Source organism: Gnatocerus cornutus, chromosome 5, assembly GCF_029298725.1.
Source record: "Gnatocerus cornutus isolate USDA-ARS CGAHR chromosome 5, icGnaCorn1.1, whole genome shotgun sequence".
In the NCBI taxonomy this organism is placed as follows: domain Eukaryota; kingdom Metazoa; phylum Arthropoda; class Insecta; order Coleoptera; family Tenebrionidae; genus Gnatocerus; species Gnatocerus cornutus.
The window spans coordinates 6144387-6161376 of NC_142237.1; the positions used below are offsets into that span (position 1 = coordinate 6144387).

The following is a 16990-nucleotide window of genomic DNA, read 5'->3' on the forward strand; positions in this document are numbered from 1 at the left end:
CGAGTTATTTATCTTGAGGTTTAAAATTTAAAAAAAAGTAGTATTAGAAAAAGCTTCGATTTTTAAATTTATTTCAAATATAAAGCTGTCATCGCGTTATTAAATAAAGGTGTATTGAGAAATTATACTCACACCGAAAAGATTAATAGTCCACTTGCTTAAAAACAGCAAATATAACACGAAGGTGTAGGTATTTCATTTTTAATAAATTTTCCGTGCGTCTGTAAGAAATGGTTATTAAATTAATCTTGTTCGTGCTATTTATAATATAGTGATGATAAAAAATAACCACAAGGCTGAAAGTGAAATACGCAGTTTAATGTCGTTAAAAATCAGATTCAAAATAAACAATAATATTCAGATTTAAAATTATAAATGTAATTCGGTACGTAAAAGTGTTAATTGAGTGAGAGCCAAACTTTGCATTCTCTGGAAGTTCGATAAACTGAGAAATGAGGATTTATAAAGAGATCATTCTGTTTTAACTTTGAAATTGTAACGTCTTTTCTAAATTAATTACTAATTAGTAAATTAACTAAAGAATTGGGTGCTCATCTTTATAATGAGCAACGATTCTATTTTTAAAACGTGATTGCCAAATTTAAAGAAAATGAATATTATTGAATTGAACGGATTTTTACTATTTAAAGTATTATCATTCAGTGTTGAAAATCTTCTTTACAGATTAAAACAATCAACGGTAATGACAGATTATATGCTTATTTAAACTATTCCACATTTCTCGATTTTGGTAACAAATGTCTCTACCAGTTAAGATTAAACTCCACCCTTAATCATCTACCGTCTCTAAAGCATTTGTGGATGAAGTTTTGTCAAATAACATGTGCCAACAATAACAGTAATAATACAAGCACTTGCTATCCAATTCTTGACGGAAGTTTATGTAGGTAGTTCAGATTTAAACTGTTCTACCGCAGATATAAACAGTGACTATTTTCATGTCTTTCAAATTGAAGTAAATTTACTTTACTGCATTGCTTTTTCCACGTCGACGTTATTCAGATGCCATTAAACAGAATTTGCATGCTTGGTAGTCTATAAATACATGCATCAGTTCTTCAGTTTATTCTTCATTAATTTAAAATTAAAATGTTAACACCTTTACTTTGAGTATAAATAATGGTAATACTTTTTAATGTGAACATACCCGCAGGTGTCTAATGGCTTTGATTTTGCTAGAAAACTAGAGATGACTATTTTATTCATGACAAAGATCGAAAAACTAGTAGAAATAAAAATCCTCCGAAATAAGTTTGTACGTAATCTTTTTAACTCTACATTTTAACACAAACGAAGACAAAATTTTCAATCTGGGCACATGGGATCTAATATCTTACTACCAACCCGCAATAATTTAGACCCCAATCGTGCAATTTGTCTATGCGGTTTACTAGAAGATAAACCACAGTCATGTGGAGAGTCCTCCAAACAAACCGTGAAATCGATTTAGTGTATAAGGGCTGAAATGTTTATCAATTTATGGAAGATCGTGCTAAAGTAATGCTTAATTAAATTTGTTAGTTGTATGTGGTAAAGATATGAAATAAATTTGATCTAAGTAAGTAAATATTTCAAAATTGGTCTATAACTTTCGGGTTGTAGACCTCATATTTCTGGATGTTATGTTACTCGTTTATTTATATTGAAGATTTTTAAATATGTACGGAAACTTGAAACCTCTAATACTCAAAATTTTATTTGACAATTTGACTGTTACATAACTTATATATTGTAAAAGAAGCTTATTAAATCAACATCTTGCAGAATTAGGTACGTAAATTCCTTGGGTTAAAGTTGCAAGCAAACATCGTTGTTTATAACACTGTAACGCGAGTTTAAGTAAGTGTCGGAAATAGCTTTCATAGTATCGGTTTGTACGAAGCTTTCTGTCTTGAGCCGACATAAAATAATCTACACGTCAATTAACATTTTAAGATTATCGATTAAAATTTTTAACATTTTCGCCTTGCAAATCTACAAAAAGATTAAGTTAAGATTATTTCTTATCACCCTGCACATAATTTTAAAAAAATAATCTACACAAATTACGTATCGGGTAATCTGATAAAATAGGTTTTACTCCAGCGTGAAATATGAAGGCAATAAAATATATCTATCAATTCAATGTCTCCTAAACCGTGTGAATCCTGCATCTCGTAAAGTTTGTGCCAACAGAGCAATTTGTTTCCTAGAATGGCGTATCGCATTTCGTTTGCAAAAACGTCTATGACATGTTATATCTACAAAAAAAGATGGTCTATACGATTTTGTAAAAAATGAGTGAGAAAGTGTCAAGAGAATTGGCAATTGTATGTTTCTATCAAATTGTAAGTTTTAAAACAAACAAAAGTAGACCGTTAATCACCTTAAATATTTTATAAACTACAGAACACAGAAGACAGAATTTAAAAATTAATTTTATAAAGAAACTTTCCATTTCTCTATAATTTATTCATCATTAAACGGAAAACCGATTCCCTCATCCTGTGTGCTTTAAGTATTTAAACCCGGCGCATCCACCATTATAAAATGTGAGCCCAAAACGCACGCAATTCGTTCTATTCAGCGTAACATATTGCAGGTGATTTTTACAACGCTAAATGATGCATCTGAAAAAATTTGGCTAATATAAAAAATAAAATAACAAACATATAACTATGCTTTAGAATATGAAATGATATCACAAAAATCTTTAATTTTGGAATAAGTTTTTTTAACTTATTTCTTGTTGTCTATAACATTGCTTGATAATATAGGTACTGTATAAATAATAAATAATAAAGTTTTTTTCCTATTCCATGTCACCACACAAAAAAACAGCTTGTTGATTTTTTTTTGTCTCTTACTTTATACATGTTTATATGTTTTTACATGTTTTTTATGTTGGTCACGAAGGATTTTTTGCAGACGCATCAATCTGCAAAATGTTTCGCTGCATAAAACTTGCAAGATTGCAGCTACGCAGTATGTTTTTAGTGTGACTAGCTCATTTAATTTTTAATATAATGCAAAGTATGTTTAAAATTTGAGCAAAATCGCTCTTTTATTAAGTTAGTTTTTAAACTCACTACGTGGCATTTAGAAACTAACGGGTTGATTTCAAGTCACTGCGTTAACGCAAATTTGCAACCGTTACCAAGGTATGAGCAATGTGAAATTGTCTTAAAATTAGCGAATTCCGAATTCAGAGCAAATTTTTGACGGGGTAACAAATTTTAACAAAATTTATAGTTGCCTGCATCCGTAGTAACAGACTAATTTCTAGCCACGTTGCCGTTCCATTTTTAAGAAATATTACTAAAATTTAAGATTTGTTTACTTCCAAATAAAGCAAAATTTTCAAGAAATTGTTTTACATTATTATTATCCACAATCATCCACACCATAAATAACAATAAATACTGGAATTTTTTTCCCTGCATTTGAAGAAAATGCAGTTCAAACAGTGCACATTCAAATCAATGTATCTTTGTGGGGAAGACCCATTTTTTTTTATTTGAACTACTGAAGTGATTGATTGAGATTGATTTTGAGACACCCTGTATTGTCACAAGTTACATAATTCGATTATTTTAAAGTCTTATTTTCATAAATTCTCCCTGTTTCGATATTTGGAAGCTAAAAATTGTTAAGTAATATCAAAAAAGTAACACTTACACTAAGTAAATTATTTTTTAATCTAAAACGATAAACGTAAATGTGGTATTTATCTGTCACGTCATCAGTTTGGATACCTTCTACTTTGATAAAACAGAATTTTTTTCGACAAAAACTTGTGTTATTCATTTATTTACAAAAAAATTGAAAATTGTAAAAAAGTATAATTTTTAAATTGCGAGGCTAACTTGTCGGTGACGGAAAACAAATTTTTATCTTTAAAATTAAAGATGATTTTAAACTAAACTAAACATGGAAACATTTTTTATACATAATAATTACAGAATAAGCAGTTGAAAAAATTATGTACAGTGCTCTCGCCGAAACTTCATAGCGTAACTACGAGCGGTCTTCTTACGACTATAGGTGTCAAGATAAGAAGAAAGCCTCGAATTTCCAGCAGATTTTAACTATCAACTACACTAATTCGAAGAATAATAATTAATTGTAGTAATACGTTTACTTGCAGTTAAAACGACATGTTATACCACGCAATGAATGATGAGTAACAGCCCAATTAGGAGCAAATTACCTTTGACTTAATCAAACGGCTCTTATCGCTATCTATCAAAGATAATTACTTCAATCCCTATATGTACAGGGTCCGGCAACACTTGTGTCCACCCCCAAAATCGTCTTTAATTTTAAAGATAAAATTTTGAAAATTTGCATACGCTCATAGTTGACAAAGCTCTAGAAGCTGACGTAAAAATTTGTTTTTTTATCACGGTTTGGTTGGCGTCGCGACGCCTAAGAAGTATAATTTTTAGCGATATTTGAGTTTTTGCGGAAATATACGCGAATTCAATTTTATTTCAACATAACTGTGGTACAAATATCTGAGTTTTTATTTTAAATCTAATGCAAATTGTGTTTAAAATTTGCGAAAAAAACGTTGCTTTATCAAGTTAGTTTTCAAAATTTTGACAGTGCAGCGGCAATCTACGTTTACACCAAAATTTCACAAGTCACTTCACTCACTTTTATAAGGTTAATTTTGATTACCACGGGCATGTTGCACTTTATGGACACCAGAAATCGTTAATTAACATCGACAAAGTGACAATTTCACCAAGTAAGACTTTTGTTACAATCTAAAGCGAGCCAAAGAATAGATGTCATTTGTGACACAAGATGTTGACAGATGGGTGTAAACGTAGTTCTCAATTTTGACATAATAAAATTGGAAACTAACTTGATAAAACAGCATTTTTTCCTCAAATTTTGAAGACAATTTGCATTGAATCTAAAATAATATCTCAGATATTTTTAACATATTTATATTGAAAAAAAATTAAATTAGGGGTTGATATCACAAACCCTCACAATTACCTAACAATTACATTTTTAAGGCGTCGCGACGCCAAAACTATCAGTGATAAAAAACAAATTTTTACGTCAGCTTCTAGAGCTTTGTCAACTGTGAGCGTATGCAAATTTTGAAAGTTTTATCTTTAAAATTAAAGACGATTTTGGGGGTGGACACAAGTGTTGCCGGACCCTGTATATTAACTAAAAATACCGCACTATACGTAGCTAACAAATCGACATGTGGTGTTGAGGCATGTTTTATTTTTAAGTCGTTATAAATTGGCGAAAAAAAAAAGACTAGTCAACAAATTTTGGGAAAAAGCTGTGATGGAGAAATAAAATGACCTCCTGATTTTGAATCTAAAGTCCGTTTGCCGTTTGGTCTAGATTCAGAAAAACATATTTATTATTTTTTTTATGTTCTACTGTACAAAATTTTATTTACTTCACTTTTTCTTGAAAACTTACAAAATTGTTAGACTGCAATTTTGCATATAACTTCAGAATTATTACATCAATTTTTTATGGTGATGCATCGTTGAAAAGATTGAGATCTTGCTTTTTTGACGGCCCTGACCTGATGGGCTACAGATTTAGGATCAGAAAGCTATTCATCTTTAGAAATGACTTTTCATTGTTCCAGTATACATTTCGTCCGAAATTTGTTGACTGTGGAATTCATGGGTTTGCTGCGTTTAAATTTTCTTCATAATGTTTCACCGAGGTGTAAAATTATTGGAAATGCGCGGGTTGTAGTTTTACCGTCGAAAATAAATTTAAATGTTGCGTAAATTCCGTGTCGGTTACAATGAAATTGTTTTTCCAGCGTGTTATTTTCCATATTTGAATAAAACTTAGCCAGAAAATCAGTCATGAGTGGGCAGTAAACATAAATAAAACTTGCATAAAACGAAGTTTTTGGGAACGCAAAAAACGGAATTTTTTGATTCAAGGCATGTTTCCACTAAGGCCACCTTTATTTTAAGAATTGAAAAATGAGATTCCGCTTGCAACCAACGTTGCACACAAACTGTTTCAGTGAGAGCAAAACATGCGGGCACGAAAAACTTTAAAAGAATTCGCGTTGGTGCTGAAATCTTATGCAAGTCATAGAATGCAAAAACAAATAAATGCTGCAATTTTATTTGATCTATTGGATCTAATTTAAAAGTGTTCACTCTTAGTATAAACACGTAAATAAGCTAACTATTATCCTCTTTATTTCAGCAAAAGGAGTTTAAAGTTTAAATTGGAATATTTATCCAGGTGACAAGACAAATAAATATTCTTTCTCTCTACTGTCAGCTCTAATGAAAAATGTTTCCGTTCCTATTGAAGTCCGTAACATTGACACCTCAAAAACTTCCTGTGTGGATTTGACGTGCTCAACTTTAATTACAGCAAAGCAACTGTCAGCACCCTTTTTCAATAGAATTTTTACCAAACTGACAGTTTTAACGGAATAATTCTCTGACAATAATCGACCGCTAAAATAAAATATGTCGTTAACTCGTAACCTTCATGACTGGAACAAAACGTTTCAACATCATAGACGTATTAAACCAAATAACACTAGTACTTTTGATTTTTATGAAGCAATAAAAATTATATCAACCATGTTCTTCTATTTACTCTTAATTTAGTTAATTTCTGCTTGAGTGTGGATTGACGACTTTTCATTGCCTAATAAAAATCAATCATTCAACCCCAACATATAGAGCTTATAACCATTTGCACTACACGTCTTTTTATTGCTTATTTGATTTGCGTCAACGCAGATCAAAGCTTTACTGCCAAACATTGAGGGAATTATTCGCTTTTTTCCACAAATACTTGATAGGAGTAGGTAATTACAATCGCAATAAATGTTCATTTATCCTCGCTTTTACCAGAAGTTTTCAGAAGTAATTTATCGTAATTATTATTGATGATATCTTTTTTGTTTGTATAGACACGATATTGTTAGATTGGATTATCGAAACACGAAACTTTGCAAGAAAAGTCAATCAAAAGTTTTAAATCGATTTCTTTCAAAATACTCGTTTAAATCCTTTCTCCCAAAAGCGCAGCAGTTGACATCCAAAAAAGGTTGATGTTTACGGCATTTTCTCTTCTATCGCTTGTTTATAATTGTGAGTTTTCAAAGTTAAAGTTTTCCAAGGTTGCATGCTTTTAGACAGAATAGATTTCAGCTTAATTGACGAGAGATGAAAACCAAAGAACCGTGAAAGAACGGAAATCACTGTAGCGTAAATTTGCTAACTAAAGTACACCTTGAAGTACGACTATTAAGGACCAGTTTATCTTTTTGAGTAGGTATACTAGAGCCAATTTGCTCTACTTCAAATGAGAACTCCTGAATTGAAAAAGAGCAGTTACTCTTATGATTTTAACGATAACTTAATTCTCATGACCTCGAAAGAAATTGAAGCTTCATAAAATGAATCCAGCCTCCGCCTTAATCCGGTAAACAAGAAACTAATTAATTCGAATTGCAACTTGTACATAAGTCGGTTTATAATTTGAATCAAGTTCTTGGTAAGTGCCTGTTAATGAAGTAACTTATCGGAAACGGTTATATTTTCCATGCAACCAGCGAAATTTGTGCTCCCAATCAGATAATTTTCGAAATTAATGACACCAATATGATTGGATCGCCAACTTGGAAACACCATTACGTCCACTATGGAAACAACAATGGATTTATTACACCGCGTTAATTAGTCTGACGAAAATGACTTATAACGTGGTAACAAGAAACTTGTGGGACCGCGGCGCCATGCTTTGATAAACCATAAATTCCGTTCGATAGATTTTACCCAACTGAAACTTTCTGCAACAGCTTTTGTGGTGATCAGATTTCGCAATTTTCACGTCGTTGATTTTCTCTTTTAGAGCTCGTAAAGGCCGCTAAATTTCAGAAGTACATAAAACGGCGATGCTATCGATATCGTTTATAAAGTGCGGATAAAACCACCCAATTGCTAAATGTAATTATTTGTTCACTTTTAATAATAACTTTCCCGGTAGTTCTGATCAAATAATCAAGAATTAATGAAAATTAGTTGCATTGGGTCCATGTGCAGTTAATATTAATCGCATGGACTATCGTTTCATCATGTTTATTTAACTACTGCATTAACTGTGTTGATTTTCGAATAAGGTAGAGTGACAACTTTATTTAACTTGCGTCTTTAAATAGAGGATTACTAGAAAGATGTACAGTGAAGTTTACAGAGTTGAAAGCGTCCAAAGAAGAGTGACAGCTTTACTTTATTTTCAGCCATTGATGTGTCATTATCAAAAATTGTTTGGAGTGTATGTTGTCAGTTAATTGGACCCGTTGATTGCTTACTTCACAAAAAAAAGTAAATCATCAACGACCTAATTTTCTTGCAGCTTTATTATACCAGTTGCGACAGTTCTACTAAAATTACAAAAATCGTTTGTAACTTTATTGCAAAAAGCAATTTATTGCAATTTTGAATGGGAAATCAGAAAGAACTGAATTTTTAACTGAGATTTATTAGTTCAAAAAGTTTTTTTATAATTATATTGGATTCTTAGATTGTGTCTTTAGGTTTATTTTTTCTCATAAAATCTTTACTTATGCAAACGTTGTGTGTATCTACTCTAAACATATTTTGCTGCAGTTCTTAAATAAATTGAAATGTTGGAATTACCGCCACGTTAGTAATCTCCTTTCTAACTTATTAATGCCGAACGCATTCAAATTAAATTAGAAAATCTAATTTGCACAGGTTTTCAAATGCCGATAGCGCGCTGCTCCTCTGAATTGCATTTTACAATTGAAACCAAACCTTTTTGCTGTGCACGTATTACAACAACAATGCAAGTTTTCAATAAAAATTTCAACAAACTCGAGAAAACATGTCATGTACAATATTCACATTTTGCATTCCATCAATACAGATATTGAATACTTCCACTGGCATTTTTATTGCTTTGCCTTTGGTCTGCATATTTTTTGCTTAAAATAACCAAACAGAACATAAATTATCTAATATTAATTTGATTTTAAAAATAAAATAGTGTTTACTATACATAATGAGAGATCATGAGAGATAAACTGTATGTGAATAAATTAAAAATTTATGCGAAAAAGAAATCGTTTTCTATTTATAAAGTTAATTTTGACGTGACTCCTGATTAAAAAAGTTTCTTGCTGTAAATATTTGTGCTAATCATTTAATTAAATATAATTTATTTACAACGTCTCAAAAAATGTGCTCTTAGTTATTATGATCTATATTCTGTTTGAATTAAATAAAACCACGCTCGGATAATTTGATTATCTGGGTTTATTTGAGAACAATAAATAAATTATATGATCAGTTTTGATCCAATTGAAGCGAGATACTACAAACAATACTGAAGTTATTTGAACAACTTTGTTCAAATGGTGGATTATAATTAGTATGAAAAAAATGCGATTCCAAAAAATAAATGCAATTTGATTGTGTAGCGTTAAGTTTTTCCAAATGTAGTTTTAGGGCATTTATTCATTTGAAATTAAGATTAAAATGGTTATTTTCTCGATGGTTGTTTATTTTAAGAGGGTGAGACCGAGCAAGTTCTCACAAAATATAAACACAGCTGCAAGTGGCCGTGCCTAATCACCGATATTTATGCGTTTGGAAACCATAAAAATCCAGTCGGTTGGGAACATGGAAGTTTTAGGAAAGAATTCTTTAGTCTGAATCCAACCAGCAGAGTATAAAGTTTATAAAAATAACCGTTATTTGTCTGTTTTTAACCGAAAGAGGTGAGTGAGTTGAATCATTGAACAAATCTTCCTCGTTGATATGAGATATTTCTAAGTGTGTTGAATTAGTGATAATTGTGAATTTTGCTGATTTAATTGAAAACAACTAATTGCTGAGTCCGTTCTAATTTAAATGAGACTAATTAGAGTTGTAAATACAACTAGAGAAAATGTTTGATGAGTTATCAAAGTGTTTTAATAAGAGTTATTTACCAAATTTGTATCCTGACTGCAGCTAGGGCAGTTCTTGGGAGATTTATAATCATGCCTCATCATGCATTGCAAGATTTTTTTTGTCACATGTAAGGTGACGATTGTTATGAATTGTTGTGGTCAACGGGGCTGGGAAAAAATCTCATTGCACTCCTTTTTTAATCCCAAATTAAATGATGAAAACGTAAAGTTATGATATAATATCTGCTAATTTGCACTGAACATAACAAAAACACGTTTATTGCTAATGTTTCTACAATTTAGTGACAATTTGACATTTCGCAGAAATTGCGGGAGTTTTAATAAAATTCGATTTACTGAACGACCAATCACAGAGCCGCATTTTAAATTTGGCGTCTACAAATAATTCTAGAAAAAGACGTTTAGTTGATATTTTTACGAAATTAATTATCTGGTCAATTTATTAAAAAATTATTTGAGCGACTGAAGTTTCCGATAACGTGTCTTCTAATAAGTTTTTTTTTTATTTAAATGATTGCATCAATACAACGTTCGCATTTTTGATAAAGCTTTTTCACCGAACCGTTGGCAACTCTGATCAAAATTTTAAACGGTTTACTATTTTCCTTCTAAAGATATTTAACAATATGTAATAAATTCCACAACAGAAGTGTGAACTGGTTGTTGTCTTATCGCAATAATTACTAAAGGAAAATTCTGATCGGGCTTTCAGATACCCAAATATAGTTATTCTAATGAAAAGCCATGTTGAAATCTGAAAAGTACTACGAAAGTTGTATTTTTTAAGAATATAATTACATAATTGAAAAAACATACAACAAAGAAATTTCCATTTTTTATAGAAAATAAAGGTGATCGAAACGAGCTACGAGTAGTTTAGATAGTCAATTAATTATTATTATTATGCCTACATCTTTTAATTAAAGTTTGATCATTAGTTTTAACTCGACAACTTCCTAGAAGCTGCAGCAACTGTAATGAATCTCTAAATTAATGTAATTATTATTGTTTAAGTAAGGAAAATGTTTTGGTATTTAGTTCTGGTAAAGGGTAATTATATCTTGGTATTAATAATTTATTAACTCAAGAAAGAAAAACATTTTTAGATTTTAGATTTTTATATCCAAACTATAGTGAGAAGGGTTAATAGATAATAATAAGAAATTCTGTTAATTTGTACTTAAATACATTTTTTTTGGTCTCCTCAATTGTAAAGCACAGTTTTCCGTTGCACACATGGCAAAATAGGAACACTACTTTTGCACTGTCAGAACAGGGCTAATAAAAATCAGATTACAGTTTGCCCAACGATCTAGGTCATTATCTTTTTTAAATCGTTTACAGGCATTTAACCGCAAACCCCCATTAATATAATAACTCTCGAGTGGTTGCGTTTTATCTGCTTTGAAATGAACTGCAATTAATATTTTTACACAGCGGGTCAGTCTTGATGGTTATTATGTTTAAGGGGGTTTGCGTTAAGGTGGCTGTAAATGATTGAAAAGTCAAAGCCATAACCGCACTAGATCGTTGGGCGAACTGTACACTAGATGGCTGCTCATGGGCGTTTAAAAAGAAAGCAGCCTTCACCAGAACAAAGACTTATACAAAAAAGTATTATTTACACAAGTTGTTTTGTTATTTAAGATGACGTTTCCACCTTAAAAATGAAAATAAAAAGTAATTTTATTCATGGCGTCGCCGGCGGCGTCGTCGAAAATTACAAGTAACATTGCTATCCGACATAAAGTTGCTTGAATGTAACTATTTCGGCCCTAAATGGTGAATGCATAATAAAATGGACAGGAATAACAGTTCTAAATATTTGGCTTTTTAAGAATTTTAAAATATCTAACAGTAATTTTCTTGCGATTTTCTCCATATTTTGCTACCAATCTGAAATAAAAGCGATTGGTAGTGGTCCTCGTTTGATGTTCACCAATCTCAAACGCGTTATTAATTTTTTAAATTTAAATAAATGTGTATTGTTAATAATTCTAACTTTAAATTGTTTTACATATTTTAAAATTTAATAAGTTTAAAATTTTTTTGCTAATCTACTCAGATTTTGCAAGTTCTGGGAAAGATTGTATATCTGTGCATTATCTTAAAATAAGATATCACTTATTTAATCAAACTCAGATTAGAAAACTTAATTCACACAACAGTGTGACGTTATCTTAAAAGTTTTAATAGGTGTGAACTTTAATGTTTTCCTAGGGCACAGTTTTCTAAGCTTATTAGTGTAAGTATAAACAAACAAGAAACAAAAATACGTTTAAAATGTTTCAGTCAACTTCATATTAAAGTTTTTGCATAATTTTTAATATTGCTGTATGATGCAAATGAGTATAAAATATTTTACTTCTTTACCACATTTTGTTAGGTTCCGTGCGCTTACACAATGGAAGCGCCAGTTGGTAGATTGTATACGTACACAAAAATAAAACACAAAATTTTTAGTCGTTTTTATAGTCAAGAATTTACATTCGCATAAGTTATCACTAATTTATTGTTTTATTTGCAAACAGACAACATATTCCGTTAATAAAAAAATTCAACGAGCAGAAGTTTAATGCAAGTAAGCTGAAACTTGTCTTTTATTGATCATTATTTAACTTGTAGAGTCCCTCTACTTTGAAGTTGCTATGAGCTTTCCTGATCTTGACTTCTAAAGCGCTGACGTGAATTTTTAGAGAGGACTATAATAGACAATTCTTGAATATTATGTAGATTCGCCTTATTGTTCTATGTGCCGTATAAACGTGTTTGTTTTTGTTGCAGATCCCAACAAAATCATAATGAACAACACGACCTGCTACGACAACTTTACTCATTCGTATAATGAAAGTGAGTATCTGTTAATACAATCTCTCCGAAAAGTTGCTATAAAGTAGATAGTGTAGGTACCTAAATATGCACAAAAAAAATAGAATTAATGTATTGTATTTAATAGCGGTACTTACTTAAATTCTTCTTTGGTTGCTTATGATCAATTTTTAGTTGTAATTCAAGAACAAAGGCAATTATGCAATGTACCTAATTAACTTAGAAAGTAAATTTAATCAACCGACATGCAAGCGGCAATTGATTTACTTAAAACATACGTTTTTTTGTCGTTGGATAAAGTTAATTTACTGCAGTGCAGCAAAATAAGTCAGATTACACCGCTCAGGGGCATTTAAAAGAAAAACAATCTTGACAAAAATTATTTCCAGAAGTTGATTCGTTATTAAAAATTATGTTTCCACCTTTAAAAACAAAATAAAAATTAAATTTGTTAGTCGCGCCATCTATTAGTGGGTTCGACAATTGGAAATGACGTTATCAAAAATTCTCTTATGTCTCATATCAACATTTTTAATACAGTTAACAAAAGCTTTTTAAAAATCTCACCCTGTAACGATCTTAAATCTTCTTTGGCAAATTCCGCCTGAGCCGCAAACATTGTTCTCGATCCGTAAAATCTCACTTACAGTTGCTCGAATGTAAATAAAAATAATGATTTCTTTTTCGTATCTTTTCTGAATTGTTTTTTATTACAAATCAGTAAAATTTGTGATCTTATTGATTTTTAATCAACATATAAAAACGATTCAACTTGCTAGTCAATGAAGAAAAAGTCTATTTCTAAACGTTGCATTCTCTTCTGTAAGTCCTGGGCCACAAAAATAAAAAAAGTATTGTTGTATCTTTTATTCATAATGAAGAGAAAACATGGGCAAATTATTCTAAATGAGAGAGTTCTTCTGTACACTCTTGTCTTTGTTTTTTCTCTTAATACTTCTTTTCCTTCATAATTTACTAGAAATTATATAATTTATAAAGGATACAAAGGTATCAAAGATATAATTAAATGAGCTGAAAGTGCAGCTATTAACTGATTTTTTCACACGTTTTACACCAGAAATTGCAGTTAGGAGGACAGAAATTAAGAAACCTTATCAAATCAGGCACATTTCTTTTACAACCAATTATAGAATGAACCCTTAAAATATCGCAATAAAACAGATTTGATTGATTTGATGATTAAAAATAACTAAAAACTGTCTAAATACAAGATGCTAAAGTGTTTCGTTCCTGCATATAAACAACAAATTTCTTAATAATTGATATAATTTTTTAATATTACAATTAGTTATAATATTAAATTTAGTTTAATCAAAAAATTGCAAAAAACTTTTAGAAATAATTTTAGTAATTGGTGACATTAAACCAGAAGGGCGAGCTTGGTTAGTCAGTGAGATCGTGCTAAGCTGTAAAAAACGAGAAGTTTATTTTAATTACTTCGCTTTTATCCTCGTATACCATAAAAAACTTTGTGAATGAACTGTCGGATAAATTTAATATAACGGTCCGTCTTAATTTTGTTAAAGAAATTAAAAGATGTGACGCTTTTATCCGAGCGACAGTTGTAGAGAATTTTTGAGTGTACTTACTTATTCCAGGCAGTTTCAGGAAACTAAAATTTCCAAATCTGCATAACGCTGAATAAATACGCGACTGTTTCCACAAAAACTCGAAAATCGCAAATAATTACACTTCTGAGGCGTCGCAACGCCAAAATATTGGTGATAAAAACAATTTTTTTGCGTCAAGTTCTAAAGTTTGATCAATTACGAGCGTATGCAAACATTTATCTTTCAAGTTAAAGGTGATTTTGGGGGTGAAGTGTTGCTGTCTAGAGTGTTTATTCATATTGAACAACAAATGAAATTGAATCAGACATGAAAGGTATGAAAAACGATATAATTTTGTTTATTTCTAAGCGACTAAATTACCAATTTTATAAACCATAATTCACAGATAACATAATAGTATACAAATAGAGTGAGTGCAAAGTCAAGGCAACCGCAGAAATTTAAAATCGTATTTTTGTATTTTCGAGAACAACTATTCTTTGCAGGAAAAATAGCTTTTAGTCTAGTTTTTGAGCATTATTTGGGGAAACTATTTTTGTATTTTGATTTTGATTTTAACCACAGTTTTAAATCGAATTTTGACAACTTTTTGAACACAACATAACATTTAAAGTTGGTGCGTTACTGCAATTTTTTCATTTTAGAATAGAAAAATCAATGTGTAAACTGCTCAGTGGCCGCTACTGTACCACATGATTCAAAAAATTTCAGATTTAGTTATATTGAAAAACAAAATCTCTGAAAACGTAGGACTTAGTATCAATGAAACATTTGACAGTTATACTGACAGTCACATATTGAAAAAATTTTTAAATCATATGGTACATTAAACCACACGATCCTAATTAGGCATTTCTTGAATGACACCAAATTTAATTTAGCAGGTTCACTTAGACCCATTTTACGAGAGGATATCTGTTATCATTCTTTGGAGCCTTATCAAACACAGGTATTAATTTATTACAATTAGTTTGCATTCTATACACGATTATATTACTTATGCCATAATCTTTAGGTTTTAACAGCTCGTGCATCTTGTTCCACTAAACCAAAAACCACCAAACCAAAAACAACAAAAAAAGTAACTACAACTACGAAAAGTACTGCAAAAAAAACAGGTACACTCAAAACAGCAACAGTGAAAACAACAACAGTCAAAACAACTACAATAAAAACAACAACCCAGAAGAGTGTAACGCCCGCCAAAAAGAAGAGTCCTTCTAAACCTGCAGCGAACCAAAAACGCAGTTCTAATTCAAAGACCCTAGTGGCGCCAAAAAAAAAAATTCTGTCAGAAGCGGCCCTAAGATTCCAAAATGCAAGAAAACAGAAACCAAGAATACCTTCTACTTTAATCAGTATAGCCAATCGTCCACCAATTATTAATTATTAAACACAATTTTTGCATTTGTATTCTTATTATTAGAGTAGGATTCCATATATTAATCAGTTTATCACTTACTTATACAATCAACCTAGTACTTAGTAAAACAGTTTTCATACCTAAATACATGTTATATTAGTGCCTAATCAGTTTTCAAAGTTTATAAAATGAATTAGTAATTTATGTTGATGATTCTATCACTTTCCTTTTATCTCCTCTTCCAAAATATTTGCATCTTCAATGAAAAGAAAGTGAGTACGAATATAAAACTATAATTTTATCCCAAATCTGATTTTATGTGACGAAATATTTCAAAACTAGTGAGTTTTAAGGTTTATGAAAGATTAACATAACCCAATCAACGATGAACGAGATGCAAAGTAATGGAAACTTTTAGAAAACGGAAGTACAAGAGGCAAGCGAAGAAAACGGAGAAGAAAAGCTGTACCTAAATGTAGACATAACAGAAAATTCACAACTGGAAGAAACAGTCAGGAAATCGAAAGGATTTTCTTTCATGCCATGATCGGCTTTTCCTAGATACTCGGAATCAAAACTTCTTCGCTGCTTTTCATTCTGAATTAAAATCTTTCTCTTTCTAAAACTATTGCCAAGTCCAATTTCAAAATTTCTTTGCATGTTTGAAATTAAATCTTCTCTAAACATGATCTACTCATTTGAAACTCTTTAAGACACCCCAAAATATTTATCTATTTAATTACAATATGAAATACAAGACAAATTCCTAATGTCTCCTGCGTCGCCGGCGCCGATGTTTCTTTTCACCATCTGATTTTCTCCTGCGCCTTCTTGCCATCACAACATGATCCAAAACTTCACCCAAATCATATCTGTTGCGTGTCTTGGTCAAAGCCCCAAATGCAAGAGCTTTATCGATGACTTTCTTCAACTGAAACTCGCTACTTTGACAGTTTGGATATTTTTCCTTGATGTAGTCATTTATGTTCTTCAGGGTGGCGCCGCCTTGGAGATTTAAGTTCTTGATTGCGGTTAACACTAAGCGAGAAGCTTGACTGTTTTCTTTACTGTAGGGAGCCATGTCCACTTTAATTTTGTTGGAACGAAATAATTTTGACAAGATTAGTTGTGAAAATTTGCCATAGCAATCATAATAGACGACTTGATATTTTTAACGATTTCCACTAAAACGTGAAATTAAAGCTGTTCATTTAAAATAATCCTTCTGCGTTGGGT

General features: G+C 30.9%; 1 protein-coding gene across 5 annotated transcripts in view; it reads left to right on the forward strand.

Moving 5' to 3' along the window:
* LOC148173907 (PDF receptor-like) overlaps positions 1–16990 on the forward strand; it is a 50212-nt gene that overhangs the window by 15105 nt on the left and 18117 nt on the right. For 4 of the 5 annotated variants that reach the window (XM_088037257.1, XM_088037260.1, XM_088037259.1 and 1 more), the window contains exons 1-2: positions 12128–12215; positions 12755–12820. In XM_088037257.1, the coding sequence (XP_087893383.1) occupies positions 12772–12820 (49 nt within the window). In that variant the 5' untranslated portion in view covers positions 12128–12215; positions 12755–12771. Of the gene's footprint in view, positions 1–12127; positions 12216–12754; positions 12821–16990 lie in introns of those variants that run through there. The other variant, XM_088037258.1, reaches the window with a different exon arrangement.